Source organism: Corvus cornix, chromosome 2, assembly GCF_000738735.6.
Source record: "Corvus cornix cornix isolate S_Up_H32 chromosome 2, ASM73873v5, whole genome shotgun sequence".
Lineage (NCBI taxonomy): Eukaryota > Metazoa > Chordata > Aves > Passeriformes > Corvidae > Corvus > Corvus cornix.
In genome coordinates this window covers 30,099,170-30,117,108 of record NC_046333.1, presented here as the reverse complement: position 1 = coordinate 30,117,108, position 17,939 = coordinate 30,099,170, and the positions used below count along the sequence as shown (strand labels likewise).

Here is a 17,939-nt window from a genome sequence, read left to right as displayed (position 1 = left end):
TGTGGCCATATGACAATACTGGAAAACAGCAGGGCACCAGGGAAGATTTTAATCTGGATCAGCATCTGTTTCTGTGATAGATCACATACTCCTTTCCTGCTTACGGAAATTAATACTTGCTGGAAGCTGCTGGCTAATGAAAAATTCACTAATAGAATACGAAATGCTCCCTCACTAATGAAATGTAACTAGTGACTGCAAGAGGCTGATTAGAGAAGAAATTCAGCTTTCTTAAATAAGAAGCTCCATTTGCTTTGAGGTACTCCTGTCTACCACCAGGTCTTAGGCACCTGCACCTTGACCTGCTGTCTCTCCTCTCCTTTACAGGCTGCAGGTTCACATCACCCCTTTTTGACTCCAACACTGGAGACTGGCACATAAGCACCTACCTTGATTCCTCTACTCAGATTGATCACTCCATGGATGATCCTACTAATTTCTAAGCTGTAAATCCTCGTTACAGCCAGCTTGGGCCAACACTGTCAAATGCACATGATCGGCTGCATCTTCTGTCTTCCTTTCTAAAGACCTTCTCTGCCCATCATCAACCCCCAGCTTTCACCCAGCTCTCCAGACCTTCAGACCCACTGGAAAAAAATTAGTTTCCTTCACCTTTAAATTTCTTTTCTGAACTCTGTCTCTGTACAGCTAAAGCTTCTTTTCCCCTTCCTTTTACCACCATTGATTTTTCTTCTGTTTCAGTTAATACTTCAGTCCTTTCAACTTGAATTCTGCTTTCCTTGCACTGCCTAAAACATTATGATTCATGCTGTAAAAGTCTTGGGGCCTTTCTTCCATGCTTCCTCTTCCTAAACTCATTTGATTTACCTCCTGTTTCCTCAACCATTAGCTATCCCTCCTTCAGCATTCCTTCCATTTTCTCCTGGCCCCTTCTCCTCTCTGACCACTTTGACATCTTCCCTAAGTGTTTTTCATCCCCCTGGTACAACATCTGCTGTTAGCATTGTAGCTGTCCCACAGTAACAGAGCTGTTACTGCCAACGCGCTTTTCTCCTGCCAGCAGCGTGGGACCCTTTTTTCTACTCCCCCTCTCAGAATGGGTCATGGTAACACCCACCCTTCACTTTGTTCCACTGTCACCTCATTGCTGCAGCTGTTTAAACCTAATCAGTTAATTTTGCACTGCTCCAGGTAAGCAGACATCTTATCATGCCAGATGAGCTTAAATCACACTGGGTATATACAGAAGGAGACTGTCCAAGTATGCAAACTAAAAGTAGAAAATGCCCAGAAGCTATATAACTCCAGAAGGCCAATAAAGCAGCTTAGGATGACCTGAAATCTTACCTATCCCTTCACCTTGGCAGCACAGTGCTCCGAGTTCGGTGTGCAGCTGGTCAGGATGGTGGATGTGGGCAGCTGACGTAATTGTTCCTGCATTTGGCTGGTTTTAGTTTTCAGGCTCCAGGTCATCAACCAAGGAGCACTCATGGTATCTACACGTAGTTAAAGTTGATGATACTTAATTAAAAAGGCAATTTGCCTGTCCTTCCACCAACATAAACTTCAAATCTCTTTTCGCATATTTTCGCACCAAAAAGATCCGTTGGTTACACGGTTTCAGTCTGCCCTCTGCTGCAGGCTCAGCAGGCAGCTCTGTGATGCTGCTGCATGGCCCAGTGCTGCTCATCTTCTGAGAATGCAAACAGCACAGGCTGGCTCTATCTTACAACTCAGATATTGTGTGTGTGTGTGTGTGTGTATACAAATGCATTCAACTCAGAAAAGTTTAAGCTAGCAAAAAATTAAGAGGTGCCACCACATGTGACATTGGGGAGACCTAAAAACCTTTAGTAGGAAATAGCAGAGAAACAAGAGCTGGGTAGGCCCAACCTCAGGCAGGCAGTGTAAGCTGGCATTTACACCTTGGCCTCCCACCTCGCACACCAGGTACACTCTCACTGGCACACACTGAAAAGCAGGCAGACGGATGGCACATCCCAGTCAGATGAAATCACCTGTAAATGTTGTACCAGCCAAAACATAGGGCAATTATGTACCTCAGGCAGCCCCTCTGTTCCAGTGGAAGCCATCATTAGCAAAACCTGGACACTAACTCACGCCACGAGCAAGTCCTCCTGTGCTCTGCTTTGGCGCCAGGGTCGTAGGTCCACAGAAGATCCCACTGATGACATTGAAGCCAGAAGGGTCTCCCACTGCTAGCAGCATGCCTGAGGTGGGGCAGGAGAAGCTGGAGTTCAGCCATGGCAGAGGAAGCCATTTGCCCTCAAATTGCGTATGTAACAGCCCGGCAGTTTCTGCCTGGATCACACAATGCTGCTTGTCCCCAACAATTTCAAAAGCATCCTTCCAGAGTGAGCCCAGGCCAGGCTGTGTCATGGGACAAAGATTACCTGAGACAAAGGTTACTTCAGGTCAGAGGACAGAAGCTACTTGATGTCAAAAGTTACTTTCTAAGGCAGATTTCCAGAATGAGACTAGTCCAGCCTCTGTCACAGGACAGCAGTTAATTGAGATCACAGGACAGGGGTTGCTCAAGGAGAAAGGTTGCTGGAGCTCACAGCTTGCATGAGGTCAGAATACAGAGATTATGCTGGGTCAAAAGTCCTTTCAGGACTAAAGGTACTCAAGGTACAAGGTTCTGCAAGGCCGCAGGGTGAATGTTAATTTATTTCAAATGTCACTCGAGGCCAGTGGACAGGGGTTACTTGAGGTCAAAGATTCCTCAAGGTCAAGTGTTGAGGACACAAGACAGAATCCTCAAGATCAAAGGTTACTTGAGGTCCAAGGACAGATGTTCCTCAATGGCAAAAGTTCCTCACAGTCACATGACAACAGTTACTCTAGGATAAAGGCTACTTCAGGTCACAGGAGAGGTTACTCTAGGTGAACGGACACTTGAGGTCAAATCTGGTTTGGTGTAAATCTCACCAGTGCCAACAATGACACCACAGCCAAGTCTCCAGCATGTTTTTGTCACCTGCATGCTGTCAGCTGATGCATGGATGTGTCCCACAAGGAGGGTGTGAGACCAGTTGGGTTGCCAGGCCCACAGCCATGTACCTTCTCACCACCTCAGCCTCCAAGGAAGGGGATTGCAGGCAAGCTGCCCACTGGGAACAGCCCTTCCACTGCCCTGCCTTCCCAACAATCCACCGCACCTGGCTGGAAAAAGCACTGTTGGGAACGGGCTACCTTGACACCAGCAAACACTCCAGCAACTAACCAGCACCAAGAACAGCACTCCAGCATCCAGGAGTGCTTTAACTTGGAAGTACAAATGCAGGCCGGCGTTGCCATGCAGAACTGCTGAACGGATGAAAGGTGAAAGGACTGAAGGGAGTGACAGGAGCAATTTGTGGTGAAGCCTCAGTGCTGATTTTGCAATGGCGGTTGCCTGTTTCTTTTCATGCTTGATAATAAGCAGTTTTTCTTTACAACCTGGTTAATAAAATTGGTGGCCAGCTTCTGACATGGATTTAGAAACATTAAAAAAAACAGGGAAAAAAAAAGTACAATGTAACAACTGAGATACAGTTGTTGGCATATATGGGGACTATAATACTCAATTAGGGAAATTAGATGCAAAATTAAAGTCATAATTTGAGATTAACAAGTAACTCTATGTTTGCCAGTACGTTACTAGAGTTCCAAATTTGAGTCCAAATCAGAAAAATCTCAACTTGTGTATAAAGTTTTTGACTGTCAGAACACAAAAGCATAAGGGAAAGTACTTAGAACAGGGCAATTAAAAAAAAAAACACCTAGTAATTTTTTTTTTAAATCTAGCACTACTTAGCTATCATGATAAACACAAAGCCACTTTTCTTTAAAAAAGAAACAGACCATTTCAAATATACCTTTCAAAAGTCACAGTAAGCCTAAAACGTTATTACATTGAGTCATGTTAGTCAAAAGCAACAAGAACCCCAAAACCTTTCCCATAAACAATATAAAAAAGCAGTTTTGAATGTTGCTCTGCTGTAATAGCTCATCTTTTCAAGCACTGAAACTTCCCAAATAGTTTATTTTAAACTATACATAGTGAACTCTTGAAAATTCAGGCAGCTTCACTCAATAGTATACAACCAAAACTCAAACCCATAATTGCTCAGCTTAGTCTATTTTAATGTTCTGCCAGGATAAATACATGCCAGAAAACAGCTTCTGAGATGTAAGTCATTTCAGAACAGAACATGTTTTAGTAACAAGAAAGCACATCTCTTAGGTAATGCAGAGGGGGAAAAAAATGTTTTCCAAAGGATTTTCTTGGGATTTTCAGCTACCTGACAAGGGGTGAGGTTGTTTCAGTATGTCAAGGTTCAAATATTGCCTCAAGGTAATTTGAAATAGCAAAGGACTCCTTTCAGTCTAATTCAAATTAATCTCACCTATCAGCCTGAGAAACACTCCAAACAATGGGACGATAGCAAAAGAATCACCATTAACTGGCAGTGTCACATTAGTGGTCAGGAAAGAAGACACTTTTTCCTCATGGGCTGAAACCAAGCTAAAAAAGAAAAAAAAAAAAAAAAAAAAAGAGGAAAGACCTACTAGCCCTGGAAGAGTTTGGTATTTCACTGATGATCTGCAATTAGCTTGCTTCCTAAGACTTGCTCTTCTCACTAATTGCACTGAAAGCTTTTATGCAAGATGAAATAAATGCTTGACTTCAAAGTCTCTGAAAGGACATGATTGTAAACTTTTCCCTTCACACAGCAATTGAAACAAGCATGGTATTATATGGCCTTTCTCTAAAAAAAAAAAAAAAAAATATATATATATATATATATATATATATAATTAGTTCTTGAGTGCCCATGGAGACTGTTTATCTGCTGTTACTAGGTGCCCCTACAACCCCTTTTCTTGCTACCCATGCTTGAATATCCACACTGCTGGGAGTCTTCACAAAAACAAACATAGAATCCAAGATTCTGAAGGCACAACCTTCATTATTTCCTCCTCATATAAACAGAGGGAAATACACTCAAACAGCTTTGGAAATAAACACTACCAGGATCTGGATGAGGCGGTTATTACAGAGCAGCTGCAGCTGACATACCTTCACCACAGCACAAACATTCTTGGGGGCCCATAACTTGTTTCCATCCTTTCCAAAATAACATTTGTCTGAACCCAAAGGACTCGAGAGAAACACCATGAAATCAGGTTTTCTAACTGATTTTTTTAATAAACTATAGAAGAACAAGGTAACATTTCAACCAAAGTCATGACAACTGCATGCTTAAAAGCAAATACATAACATATCTCTGGATTTTTCTGTTCTCTTTAGGAAAAAGGAGAAAAACTGAACATAATGCATAGATTTCTACACATATTCAAATTATAGACTAAAGCAAGCAAAAACACAACTGGAAAAAATGTTTTGACAGCAATTCCAGATCTATGAAATTTAGAAAGGACGTTTCAGTTGTAAGAATCTTTGTGCTGAACCAGATGACTTTTTTTATACAGCATGAAAATAAGTTTTATCAATTGAGGCACTAGGAACAAACTTACACAACAGCTCAAATGCATCTAATGTGTGAACTGAAAAACCTACAGCCCATGGCATAATAAAAATTTAGAATTTAAAAGGTTGCATTAGACTTGCACTTGCTCACATTGACACAGTGAAATTAGTGGAAAACGACTGTTTTTCCAGTTAGAATAAAATCAGGTTCTGATTGCTGTTTCCAAACAGTTATCTTCCTAGCTTTTTCTCATTGTCCTCGCTCACCTCATGTATTCTCTTCAGGGAAAAAAAAAAATGGAGAAGTTCTTATGTCACCCCATTCAGCAATGTTTATTAAGAAATGCAAAGCACCTGTCTTTGTGCAGCAGTTTCATCTATAGTGCTGTATTCCCTTACTCCATTGTGTTCCCCACATCACTGAGCTTCTACAGATTAATAAATTTGTTTAGAATTAGGTACTCAATAAGTTCTATAAGAGATGCTTATTTCTACCTTTTGATCCACATTTTCTGCAGGGGTTAGCGAGTACTAAAGACAAGGAGTCTTCACACAGTAATCGGAATGATCACACAGCAAGAGGAACTTGAGACAGAAAGAAAGGAGCTCATATGAATATGAATGCTGCTTTCTTTATGAGGAAGAGTATTCATGATCCAGTGAGGTTTCCACCCAGATGCTACAATAACTGGCACCTCTAAACACCTACACTAAAATATACCTCGATATCTTAATCAGGCACTTTAATAGAAAAACAAAGGAGCAACTTTTAATAACACAGGTACTGTGATAGTTATTCTGTAAGGCCAGAACATCTTGTATGAAGCATTCAGAAAATTAATTGTCCCACAGAACCAAGTAATTCTTATCAAGGGCTAAATGAAAGAAGAGTCCCTCATAAGACAAGCCTGTTAGGAAAAAAAAAGGCTGAAAAATGGTTAGCAAATATTTGGTAGAAGCCATTAACCCCAAACTTAGATTCTTCACTACCTTATGTAAAATGCAGTGCAAGGTTATTTATCCCTTGAGATGATGGATCCAAAAGTAAACATTCAATGTGCTTTAATTTACAAGACTTTCTCCCCGCCCCCCAAAAAAAGTTTTTCCACTGATAACAAGCTCCCTGAGGGAATACATCAATTTTTTCAAGGGAAAAAAAGCAATCATTTAAAAAACAAACTGCAAAGCTCCAGCAATCAATAGTTGCCCTATTTTGAGCCATAACACGTTTCCCATCAACATTTCTTTGGAAAACACAAGTTAGAACAACTATTCACTGGTCCTGTAAGAGGACCCTGACCTCCCTTCTTTCACACAGTATCCCGCAGGTGACAGTAACCATTCTTTAAAAATGTAATAAATGTATTTCAGTCCAATACACTTCAAAGTCATAGGAAAACTCTACCTGTAAGATTTCATCTACCAACACTTAAATGGTTAAATATAGATTCTGTCACAAAAATACAGAATCAAGGAAAAGAGGTGGAAATTCACTTGTAAGGCTAAACTCTTGAGAACTTCTTCGTATTATGAAAGTCAAGGAACAAATGAAGCAATCTACAGACACAGAAAACACATTTTTATGGTAATGAGAATGCCAAGTGTTTAAACCATTCTTAAGTAATTTATTTCTTTTTACTGATGATTTACAAGGCCTTGATTATTAGACAAAATAGCATATTTTAACTAAACTAAAAAAAATACAAACCAATGGAGTGTAGAAGAAAATGCTATATGGTTCTGTAGAATATATCACACCCAGTGCACACACTGCTTTGTTTTTCTCATCTGAACCTATTTGTTACTTACAGGATTTTTGCAAACAAATATTTTGGTCTAACCAAAATGTAGTGTACAGCTTCAGACCACTGAATTAGGCTCGAATTCTGGTATTAGTCTATGGTCTAAACCAGAGCAGTAGATCTTGCAAAGAGTTTAGTGTAATAAAAACTGATCTAGACATTTTGGAGCAGTTAACAAGGGACAGGAGTTATAGCTGCATACAGTTCAGTATGGTACACCAACCGAAGCTAGAAGTTTTAGTACACTTATTGCCAATTTCTCCCAAATTTTAACAAGCAGAGCTTCTTTGCAGAGACATTATTGCTGATGGTAATAAGGCTGTTGAGGAAAAGGGTATCCAGGTTGTTGAGGTGGCGGATATGGTGGTTGTCCAGGATTTTGATACACAGGTGAGGGTGCATATGGCAGATTATACTGACCATACATGTATGGATTATAGCCCATTGGCATTGGCATCTGGCAATACCTGTGGGGGGGCGGAAAAAAAGCATAACTGAGTTGAAAAACACAGATGATGTTAATTTGCAAAAACAACTCATTAATAAATACAAAAAGACATGCAATCTCCACAAATGCTTTCCTTCCATTTTGCTTTGAGTGCAGCAGGAAGTGTGGTTACTTTCAAGGAGCAGATATGAAAACTATTACAATGTGTGGAACAGAAATGCAGACAGAAGGTGGAGTAAAGGCAACTTGCTGGAACTAGAACTGATCTAAATTGATTCTCAAACATTTAATAACATTGTGCATATTTCAATATTTGCTGACAAAGGAGAGCACAGCTGCCTTCAATTCCTTGTGATAACACCAGGAAGACAGAAAAAAGCATCAGAAGAAAGCACACTACTCAACTGGAATTTTCTCTGTATTTTTCATCATCTTAGTATCGTGCTAAAGGTTTGAAAAACGAGATATGCCAACACTTTTGAGATAAACACCACCAAATGATTATGCAAGTGTTGGCAACAATCAACAAACCATAGTTAAGGAAATGCAGTCCTATTTTCCTTCTCCTTTAAAGGAGATAAACTAAACACCTAAAATGAACCTTCCCACAAAAGGTACAAGCAAATGATTCCTACAAGAGTTACATGACTAAAACTAACAAAAAACCAAAAAAACCCAAACCAAACAAAAAAAACCCCAACAAACCAAAAAAACTAACAAACAAAAAAATCCCTTGCCTCAAACAGTAAACACATCTTCAACTGTAACAATAACTAATGTTAAAACATCACACACACAAAAAAAAGTGCTTTTAAGCAACAGGATAACAAAAATCTGCTTAAGTGCTCCCATAACTTACCCTGGGTAAGGGGGATAAGTGGGGTAAGGTGGTCCCTGTGCCTGCGAAGGTGCAGTGCCTGCCGCAGGTGCACTGGCTCCTGGAGCAGGAGCTGGAGCAGCAGCAGGTGCTGCAGCTGTTCCAGAGGGTGCTAATGCAGAAGAGGAACTGCTTGCTGCAGAAATCACTGGGGGTGGTGGCCGTGCTGGTGGCTGTGGTTTAGTCCCCTAACAAGAGAAAGTGAATTTAGCTGGAGCTTCTTTATGGAAGTCTTGGAATCAAAAGCTGTGGTTATATGATTAACAGATTTTTATTTTCATTTTAAACAGACATTCTATATTTAGTCTATACAGATGATGCAAAGCATCTAGAAGGCAGTAAACTTTTAATTTCAAGTCTATAAATCATGAACATGAATAGTACATAACATACCTCTCTGCAAAGCCTTAAGATTTTGCCCTCTATTTCACTTCAATGCATTTCCAACTACACCAGCATATTAAGGAGTGATATACACAAATTACAGATCAGCTTAGAGTTCTCAAGTATGGACTCAGTATTTTCAACCCACTAATTCTGTAGCATGTATTTACCACCATGGTTCTTGGGGCTGGAGTGGGAGTCGGAGATGCCGCTGGCTTACTTCCTGCTGCTGGAGTGGTCTGATATGTAGGCAGTGGAATGGAGGGAGCACTGGGCTCCCTAGCAATGCTTTGCTGCAAATCCCTATTGAAAACAAAAAAGCAAACATGCAGCTTAGTTTAAGAATTGTTTGTTACATACTGCAGCAAGCTAAGCCAAAAAGATGCAACAGAGGAAGTCTAATATTTAAAGCATGATCACTGAGATAGCTCAAACTTAATTTGGAGCTCAAATCACTTCCACAGAAACCATTCCCATGCCAACTCACTGATTAACTGTTACATTTATTTTCTAATAATGTCTTTATGTTCTAACTCAGTACTGGGTATAGATCACAACAGTAGCCAAAACAGCAAAAGAGCACAGCAAGACTCAGCAGAATGTTCTATCAACACTAACCCTACAGCCTTAACACTGAACATTAACATAGTAGAGATGTGAGATATTCAGACCTCTGCCTTGGTTAGGCAGCCTAGCAGCTCCCAAATTACATGAATACAGGAAGCCAAATAAAGGCAGAAGGGGTTGTAACTCAGAATTTGTTTACAAGTACAATGGCCAAATGAAAAAGAACAACTCTACAAAGGATCAAGTCAGGAGAGGTAAAAATTGAGGGCGGAGCATCCCAGTTGCAACATGGCAAGTATACAGAACAACTGCAGTTTCACTAACCAAAATTTCAGTAACAACTAGTCCTTTTAAAAGGCTCTGTGCTTTGCTAAAGAACAGAGATTAAAAGGCAAACCATTTCAATTATGCTTTCCTCTTAAGAGCCTAAAAACCACACTGGAAACATACTATACTAGGTCTGATCTCATGTGGGGGACAATGACAACATCAAACACTCTTCCTCATATGAAGTTTGGACAAAATCTGCTTCTCTCTCCAGCATTGTAAGTAACCCACATATCTAAGCAATGATAAAGTATGAGACTAGAGCAGCCTACAGAGCAGAAACAGAATACTGATACTTTTCCCCCATCACACTGAACACATGGAAGACAATCATATGATGAAGCATTCATCTAATTTCTCAAACTAAGTTGACAGCAGGAGCAGGGTGCAGAAATTAGAAGTTCCTCAAAAGAAAGAATAAAATAAAATAACTAACAAATGCATGCCAAAAAGAACAGAGAGTGAAATCATAACATGAAACAGATTTGTGCTGAACTGCACATAGGAACAGTAGAGCAGACTTCAAAGTAGATTTTTCCACTTATTTCTCCTATTACTTTCCTAGGGGAGAGGAGAGTAGGACTAGGATTAAAGCAAAGAGGTGATAGGCTTAGCACACCTATTCTTCTTTTCTCATTTTATCAAGTACCATAATAAACATGTCTCCAAAGACAAATTTCTGATAAATACTTTAACGTTTCTGCAATGCTTAAACAAAACATTGAAATCTTACTTGAGCAGTTCATCTCTTTCAGTCTTGCGAGCAAAGACAATGTCACTGCACTTGTTCTGGAATTTCAGCAGGAGTTCTGTCAGCTCATTGTAAAACTAGTAAAGAAAAATAAAAACAGAATATGCTCAGTCAATACTTTCAGACTCCATGCTAGCATACTTCTTACATATTGATCCAGTTATAGGCGTATTATTACACTGCCCAGAACCTGCCATTCCAATAAAGTTTGCTAATACATTCTACTATGCTTTTCAAAACCAAAATTAGTCAGCTGGTTTTGCCCATCCCTGTAATAGCATAGACTTTTATGGGGGTTTGTGTGTGTAAATACAAAAATAGTTTAGGATAACTAAAAAAATGTATTAAAACCAGAGCAAAACTAGATCACTGCTGGAGATGAACTATTTATTTTTTAAAGCATAATTGTTTTTTTTTATTTTAATTTTATTGCTCTCAGTTCCACACATTCCATTTGTACAGCTATCTCAGAGGTTGGGTTTTTTCCCTCTAATGAGCTATCAATAAACCAGCAAAAAATATTTCATACAGAAGCTGCAATTCACCTTCCAGAAGCCCAGATCAAAAAAAGCAACCTAAATACAGCTCTCCTTATTTTTCATGTATGCAGTAACAACATTTAAAACACCAATTTTATAAGGTGATTAAATACCACGGGAGAACAGATGAAAGAATTTCTCAGATAAAATGACTCATCTGGGTGCCTCAGCATCATTTACTCAGCTGTAATTAACAACTTATCCTGTTGCTCAGAAAAGCTTACATTTCAGACAGGAACAAAGAAGCATTTCACAGCTCTTGAAACAATCAAAATTCAAGCAACTTGCTGTCCTCGCTTCCGTAGTAAAATCTTCAAAAATGCACCTGTCAGCTACCATGTCTGCAAAGTTTATTATGATTTTTGATTCACATCTCATTGTATAAATAAAATAAGTCCTTTCAATCCCTTAAACATTACCATACCTTTGTGCCTTCTTTTAAATTGGCTACAAGTTCCACAAAGTTGTCATTTGCTACAGCTAAGTTCTTCAAGACTTCTTCTCTTAAATTAGATTCGTTGTTTGATTGTTTCATCTTTGAAAAATCCTGATGTGCATTCTTAAAAGAAGAGAACAAATGAACAGTGCAAATAACGCAAGCTAGCTCCATGTAAGATTCTGTACGTTTCGTTTCCTTTTTCCTCTTATTCACTGCTTCTGTTTTTCCCAATACCTGCTTTTCCTCATCTCCCATCCACACTGGACTTCCATACTTGCTATCTGCCAAGTGCACTGACCATTATAATGTATATTTCAGAACTGTACATATGTTAACTCACTGGCAGTAGGCATCACCAGTTAATTACCTGTTCTGTGGTGGGCTGCCTTTTAATAATTCTCAAGCTCATCCTGCAGACTGTCTTTCCAAGGCTATACTAATTAGGCTCTCTCCTGTACTAACTTCCATTGATATTCATAAAATCTTACTGAAAGTCAGTATTTTTGAGAAGCATTACTTCAAATTTGGTTGACATTGGCAAGCTATTAAAAGGACAAGGAAGAGGAAAACTTACAGAAGGATCACTTATTTATTTACATGTCATTTCTTTCAGGAAAATAAAAAAGCAAACTTAAAAAGACTGTTTCAACTGCCAGAAGCCAACAAACTTGAACTCCAGGACATTCAAACATTAAAGCAATAACCATCAAGATTTTTTAACTTTCTTGTGCTGAAAAAATATCCTAATATAAAATCCTTGCTAAACATGGTGTATATGGTCATTTAAGAAAATTTTTTTTCCCTACTGGAAAAAGTCTCCACCATTACTCAAGCTGCTATTGTCTTTTCTCCAAGCACTAAGACTTCCTCTTCTGTCAGATGTTTCAGGTGCCTGCCTCTGACAAATTAAGACTGAATTTATAAATAAAGTTTGGGAAATTCTATTAAGATTTACTTCAATGAGCTTTGCACATGCTGGAAGCCAAGCACATTGTAAAGAGCAATTAGGAATAAACCAAGCTGTACTTCAGAGACCCAAAATGTCTTCTAGTAGACAGTAAGGGCAGGTCTCCTGTCATCCCAAAAAGAATTAAAATGGAATGAGGGGAAAAAAACAAAACAAACCCAAAACCTTCTTAACACACCACTTAAGCTTCTTTCAAGGACAAAACCATCTGCAGAATTGTGCCAAGAAAAGGTCCAAGAGAAAGTACACTGGAGCTGTGGGAGAATCTGCTAAACATTCACATTTCTTTCCAGTGAACACAAAGACATCTCTGTATTTTTCAGTGATCAAGGAATAAAGGAATATCAACTGACATATGACAGAATAACAAGCAAAATAGACTAGAAAGCAAAGTGAGACTTCTAAAGCACTAGAGAGGTGGAAGTATCATTCCTCTCAGTTTAAGAGAAAGGAAAACATGCAAAGTGTTGTACCTGAATGTTTTTGAGAAGTTCTTCCTGCTTTTTTAGGGACTCCTGCACTTTCTGTGTGTAACTTCCATAAATTCTGTCCAACTCAGTCACAGAGATAGCCTCCTCATTTATAGCACCATCCTGTGCAAGTGCAGTCAGGAATTTGCTTGTCATGTCAAAATTTACAGATTTCAGGTCACTTTCCAGTTGTTCTCTCTCCTTCTTAACTTCATCCAGATTGGCCAGCAAAGTTCTTAAGACATTAACAACCTAGGCAACATAAATGTCCTAAGTCAGCAGGTTTAGAGGAACTATTGGGAAAGTATAATTTATTAATAACTTGTTTCCATCTTGCACTCCTCACTGATGTTGACATTTCTGTATGAGTGAGAAACCTGGACAAAATCTGACCAAAGAAAGATCTTCAAGCATTTCTCAATCTATATTATATTCTACAGGTTTGCTTTTGCTAATAAGACTGAATTACTGCAAAATGTTTGGGTTTTTTTAAGCTGATCAGATACCTTCCAATAGGATATTCTAAAATGGCAGCAAAAACCACTGACTTCAAATAATTTCTATGAGAAAAATAATAGTATTTCTGTAGATGAGCCATTAACTTCTTGGAAAGCAAATTGGTGTAATTGCCTAATACTTTAAAATACTGAGCCACATCTTATTTTGTCCGAAGAACCCACTCACTTCCCTAAATAATAAAAATATTCAAAGATTGCTCCTTTTATAATAGTCAGTCTTGCTGTCCATGGTGATTGACTTTGTTCACATTAAATGTAACAAACTATACTCAAAAAGATTTTAAACATAAAGGCAACTTCTTTCCAAATGCTACTTACATCTTGTATGAATTCGGACAGAAACACCAGCAGCTAAGGATCAGCTTCCACACCAATTCACATAAGTTTACTTTGTTAGACAACTAGCACTTCTAGTCAAAATAGAGACAGATTTCACTGCTTTACCTCACTTCCCTGTAATGTTTTTGCTGGGTTGGCAGAAGGAATGGCTGCGTTGAGCTCTGCCTCTGGCTTACACAGAAGTGCAATCGTATCCCGGTGAGTCTGATAGCGCTCTTTCACCTGCCCATCTGCTTGCATAGCTTTATTCAAAATATTATGGTAATTGGCTCCCTCTGGGGGCAGGAGGAAAAAAAGGGAGTTTATATAATTTCAAAGCTTGTTTCATCCAAGTCTTGCACCTGAGCTGTTTTTGTGCATTTCAGCAAGTCATCATACATTTTTATGAGCCTGCACAATACGTAAGACTTTTATATAAAACTTAAACTTCTACGTTATGTTTAAAATAGTGCATAAACTAGGCTCCTATATTAATTCTGCAGTGAAGCATACAAAGGCATATGAATGAACACTGGTTTGAGCTACTCTGCAGATTTAAACCTCTGTAACTCTGCAAGACTGAGTCAGTGGTTATCGGTCCCTTGTTAGTTCCAAAAAACAACACATTTTATGCACACAGAAAACATGCTATAGCGCTGGTCTTAAGTAGTTTGACTAACTGCTGGGGGAAAAAATAAACAAACCACCAAATTAAAGAGAAAACACATTGATGGTAAAAAAAAAAAAAGATGTCAACAAAGAAAAATACACTGAAGTATTTAAGAGGCAACTGCAATCAGATCCTTAGGAGGGTAGCCATTTTTCACTCCATTTGCTTTCTGAAACTTTAGCATTCACGTACACACCAAGGGTGCAAAAGCAGCAGCAAATTCCCTGCTGTCACATCCTCTCAGCTTCAAATAACAGTGCAGACTGCAACCAGGATATTTTGGCATAACCTCCCTCAAATTGAATTTGTGTATTTATAGATAATATCAGAGCACTGAAAACTACTTTAATTTACACTATGGACACCTTTAGAACCCAAAGCATGAAACATGGACTTTACCTGCCCTCAAAGGCTTATAGAGTTCATTGGATGGTGTTCTCTGCCAGCGTTCCTTGAATTTTGTTCGTAGGTCATTGTCTGTAGTTTCTTCTTCATCTAATAATCTCAGAGACTGCAGGAGTAAAATGTTACATGCATTATAAGCTGTTTTAAACATAAAGTAGCTTCAAAATAGGCAGTTGGTGTAGAAAACAGAAACTGCCTATACATCCTTTATAAATTTAATTTGACAAATAAAAAACAGGCATGAAATGGACAAATCACCCAAATTTCTTTAGAATGTTTTCCCAATGCTTCCCCCTCTCCACCAACAATTTTAAAAAAGAAAATATTTGTAAGGAAACATCCACATGTGACAGCACAGTTTTTGTATGGGCTGAACACTTTAATAGCGTATTTTGAAAGTGCTATTAAAGTTACAAGCATGTGAATAATTGTGCATTTTTTCTATTGCCATTTAAAGTGAAGCATCCAGTGGAGATTTTTTAAAGACTGTTTTAGCATAGTGGGTTTTGGGCTTACTTCATCTAAAATTTCTTTGTTCCTTTGCAGCAGTTCAGGCAGATCTTTAATCAGCTGATCAACAGTCTGAATTCCCCCCTGTTCAATCACAGACTTAGACTTGTTCAAAATAGACTGAGGAACAGTATCCCCAGACACATCTTCGATAGCAGCAGGAAGGTTGAGGGAAGCCAACACACTGAAAAAGTCAACGTGTTAAATAAACAACTTTTTTCCTGAAAATAGCACTTCTATCCAAACAAACAATCACACAGTCAATTAAAATGGAAATGGTGTGCAATGTATGCCTGAACTGAAATTTCAAACTGAAAACACTAAATATATTCCTGGCGTACACCTCACTAACAATGTATTTCAAAGCTCCTAAAAAGCTAAAGAAATCCTAGTCTTTTAGCACTTACAAAACATGGCAAACATTTTAGGTAGTGACTGGTAGACAGGAGAAACAACTGCCTTAAGTTACATTGTTATCTCTCAGATTGGTGTAATTTTTTTATAGTTAGTTATTTTAAACAACAATTTATTTTTTTTAAATGACCATTGGAATATGAAAATCCTTGTAGATTAATGGTGCTGGAACCTTTTCTGAGCAAGTGTTGGACTCCTAAAAAATGAGTAAAGATGAAGTAAAAATAAATACTACTTGTTCTTAATAAGGTTTCATTTTTAACACCTACAGAAAAGTAGTTCTAAATCTCCCTGTTATGGTTTCAGTTTGCCAGCCTACCATACAGTAATGAAAAAACACTGCTATAATCTGGATATCTGCAGGCTGCAAGGCACCCAGGGCTTACAGGCTGTGCACATCTTGAGAAACTTAACAAGAAGCCATATTTACCCATTTGCCAGATTTGTGGCTTCTCTCATCTGGGCTATTGACCTGTTTACCAGATCTGCCTTCCTCTGGTTATAAACGCTCACAGATTGCTGCACTTGCAATGGAACCATCTTCTCAAACAGGTCTGCAATTAAAGTAGTATAAATTACACAAGTTGCACTATGAAAGTAAAAGCACACAAACATCTTCACAGCTTTTTTATACAGGTTGTACTACAGAGACTGACCTAAACAGTTTAAGTGACTGTCCTCCTCAAGATGTCTTAAAAACAAAAATCTATTTTTAAAGGCCTTTAGATTTCAGTTTTTATGGCTGAAATTGAGTTAGAAATAATTTAAAAGACAATATATTTAAACCAATTGTAGGGTTAAAAATCAGATTTGCCTTAAGGCTTCATTTCTAATTTTGTTTCTTTAAAGGAAAAATATGAGAAAGGTAAGAGAATAATTTTTTCACAACTCATCTGTACAGCCAACAAAGTAAAATTTTTCAACTTTATGGGAGACCAGCAACTAGGTTAGTCCATATTGTATAACTTGGTACTGTCCCCTACAGAACTGTTCCTTCTGAAATTAAAAAGATTCGTTTAATATAGAAAATACAATTACTGAGAAAATCTTAAATCTTTAAGAGAATTGTACATTTCAGGCAAGAATTTTCAACCTGTGCTTTATTACACTTACCATCAAGAACAACAACAACAAACTGGAGAAGAAAAACAGCAGTTTCAAAAACACTGCTATACACGCAATACAATGGAAAAAGTAAATGTTTATTTTTGCATGGTACAAATGAACCTTGTCAGCCATGTGTTTCACAAGATAACAATTGCCCTGTGCACTCCACACGCTTCGCTTACCAGTGAATTTCTGACTGAGTGGAACAACAACAGGAGTAGACTTCACGAGACTGGCTTTTCCAATGGCCTCCAAATCTTTCAGGTCAGGAACCCGGTCATGGTAAATGAAGTCATTGTCTTTTTTGGCAGCTGCAAGTGCACGGTTGATTTTGTCAACCAGATCTTTAACATTTATATATTCATCATAGCGAGATGCCACCGTTTTGACCAAATCTGCTGCATGCTAAAAAAATTTAAAATACAGTTAAAATAATAACTTTTCTTTCTCCCTTTCATATATTCTGAAGAAAACAGATAGGCATACAAAAAGAAGTTTCAAGCTTCATCCTGCATAAAGTTGATAAATGCATAATGGTAACTTTCAAGATGTCAACACGATCATCTTATAGTCTGTCAACTTTCCTGCATATCAATAGATACAGAGTGTACATGGATCTTCACAATCAGTTGAAGCAGCATTTCACATATCTCTTTTCCAAAAGATATGGGGACTTGAAGGAAGTAGTTCATTTTAGCCTTTTTTGTTCTCTGCTGTACTTAAAACATGAGATGACACTACTCATTACAACATCTGTATCTGAGTCCCTCTAGAAACCAGATATAGGAGGGAAAAAACTATAAAGACTAAAAGAGAAATGTGTGCACAATTTTTAAAAATTACTCATATTTAAAGCAGGATATCAGCAAAAGAACTAGGTATAGATCAGGTCAAATTTTAATGTTTGGGGGATTTTTAACAACATCATGTAGGAAAATTTAGTAACAAATCTGTCATATTAGCTGTAC

The 17,939-nt window shown here is 38.2% G+C and overlaps 1 protein-coding gene across 2 annotated transcripts in view; it reads right to left on the bottom strand.

Moving 5' to 3' along the window:
* Window positions 1–5,150: 5,150 nt before the first annotated feature.
* The window catches only part of LOC104689266 (programmed cell death 6 interacting protein), a 30,443-nt gene continuing 17,654 nt past the window's right edge, over window positions 5,151–17,939 (bottom strand). For both annotated transcript variants that reach the window (XM_039548741.1, XM_039548742.1), the window contains exons 8-18: window positions 17,154–17,376; window positions 16,295–16,418; window positions 15,457–15,634; window positions 14,935–15,046; window positions 13,992–14,161; window positions 13,033–13,281; window positions 11,578–11,712; window positions 10,597–10,691; window positions 9,140–9,272; window positions 8,568–8,773; window positions 5,151–7,727 (exon numbers count right to left, since the gene is read on the bottom strand). In XM_039548741.1, the coding sequence (XP_039404675.1) occupies window positions 7,559–7,727; window positions 8,568–8,773; window positions 9,140–9,272; window positions 10,597–10,691; window positions 11,578–11,712; window positions 13,033–13,281; window positions 13,992–14,161; window positions 14,935–15,046; window positions 15,457–15,634; window positions 16,295–16,418; window positions 17,154–17,376 (1,794 nt within the window). In that variant the 3' untranslated portion in view covers window positions 5,151–7,558. The remainder of the gene's footprint in view (window positions 7,728–8,567; window positions 8,774–9,139; window positions 9,273–10,596; window positions 10,692–11,577; window positions 11,713–13,032; window positions 13,282–13,991; window positions 14,162–14,934; window positions 15,047–15,456; window positions 15,635–16,294; window positions 16,419–17,153; window positions 17,377–17,939) is intronic.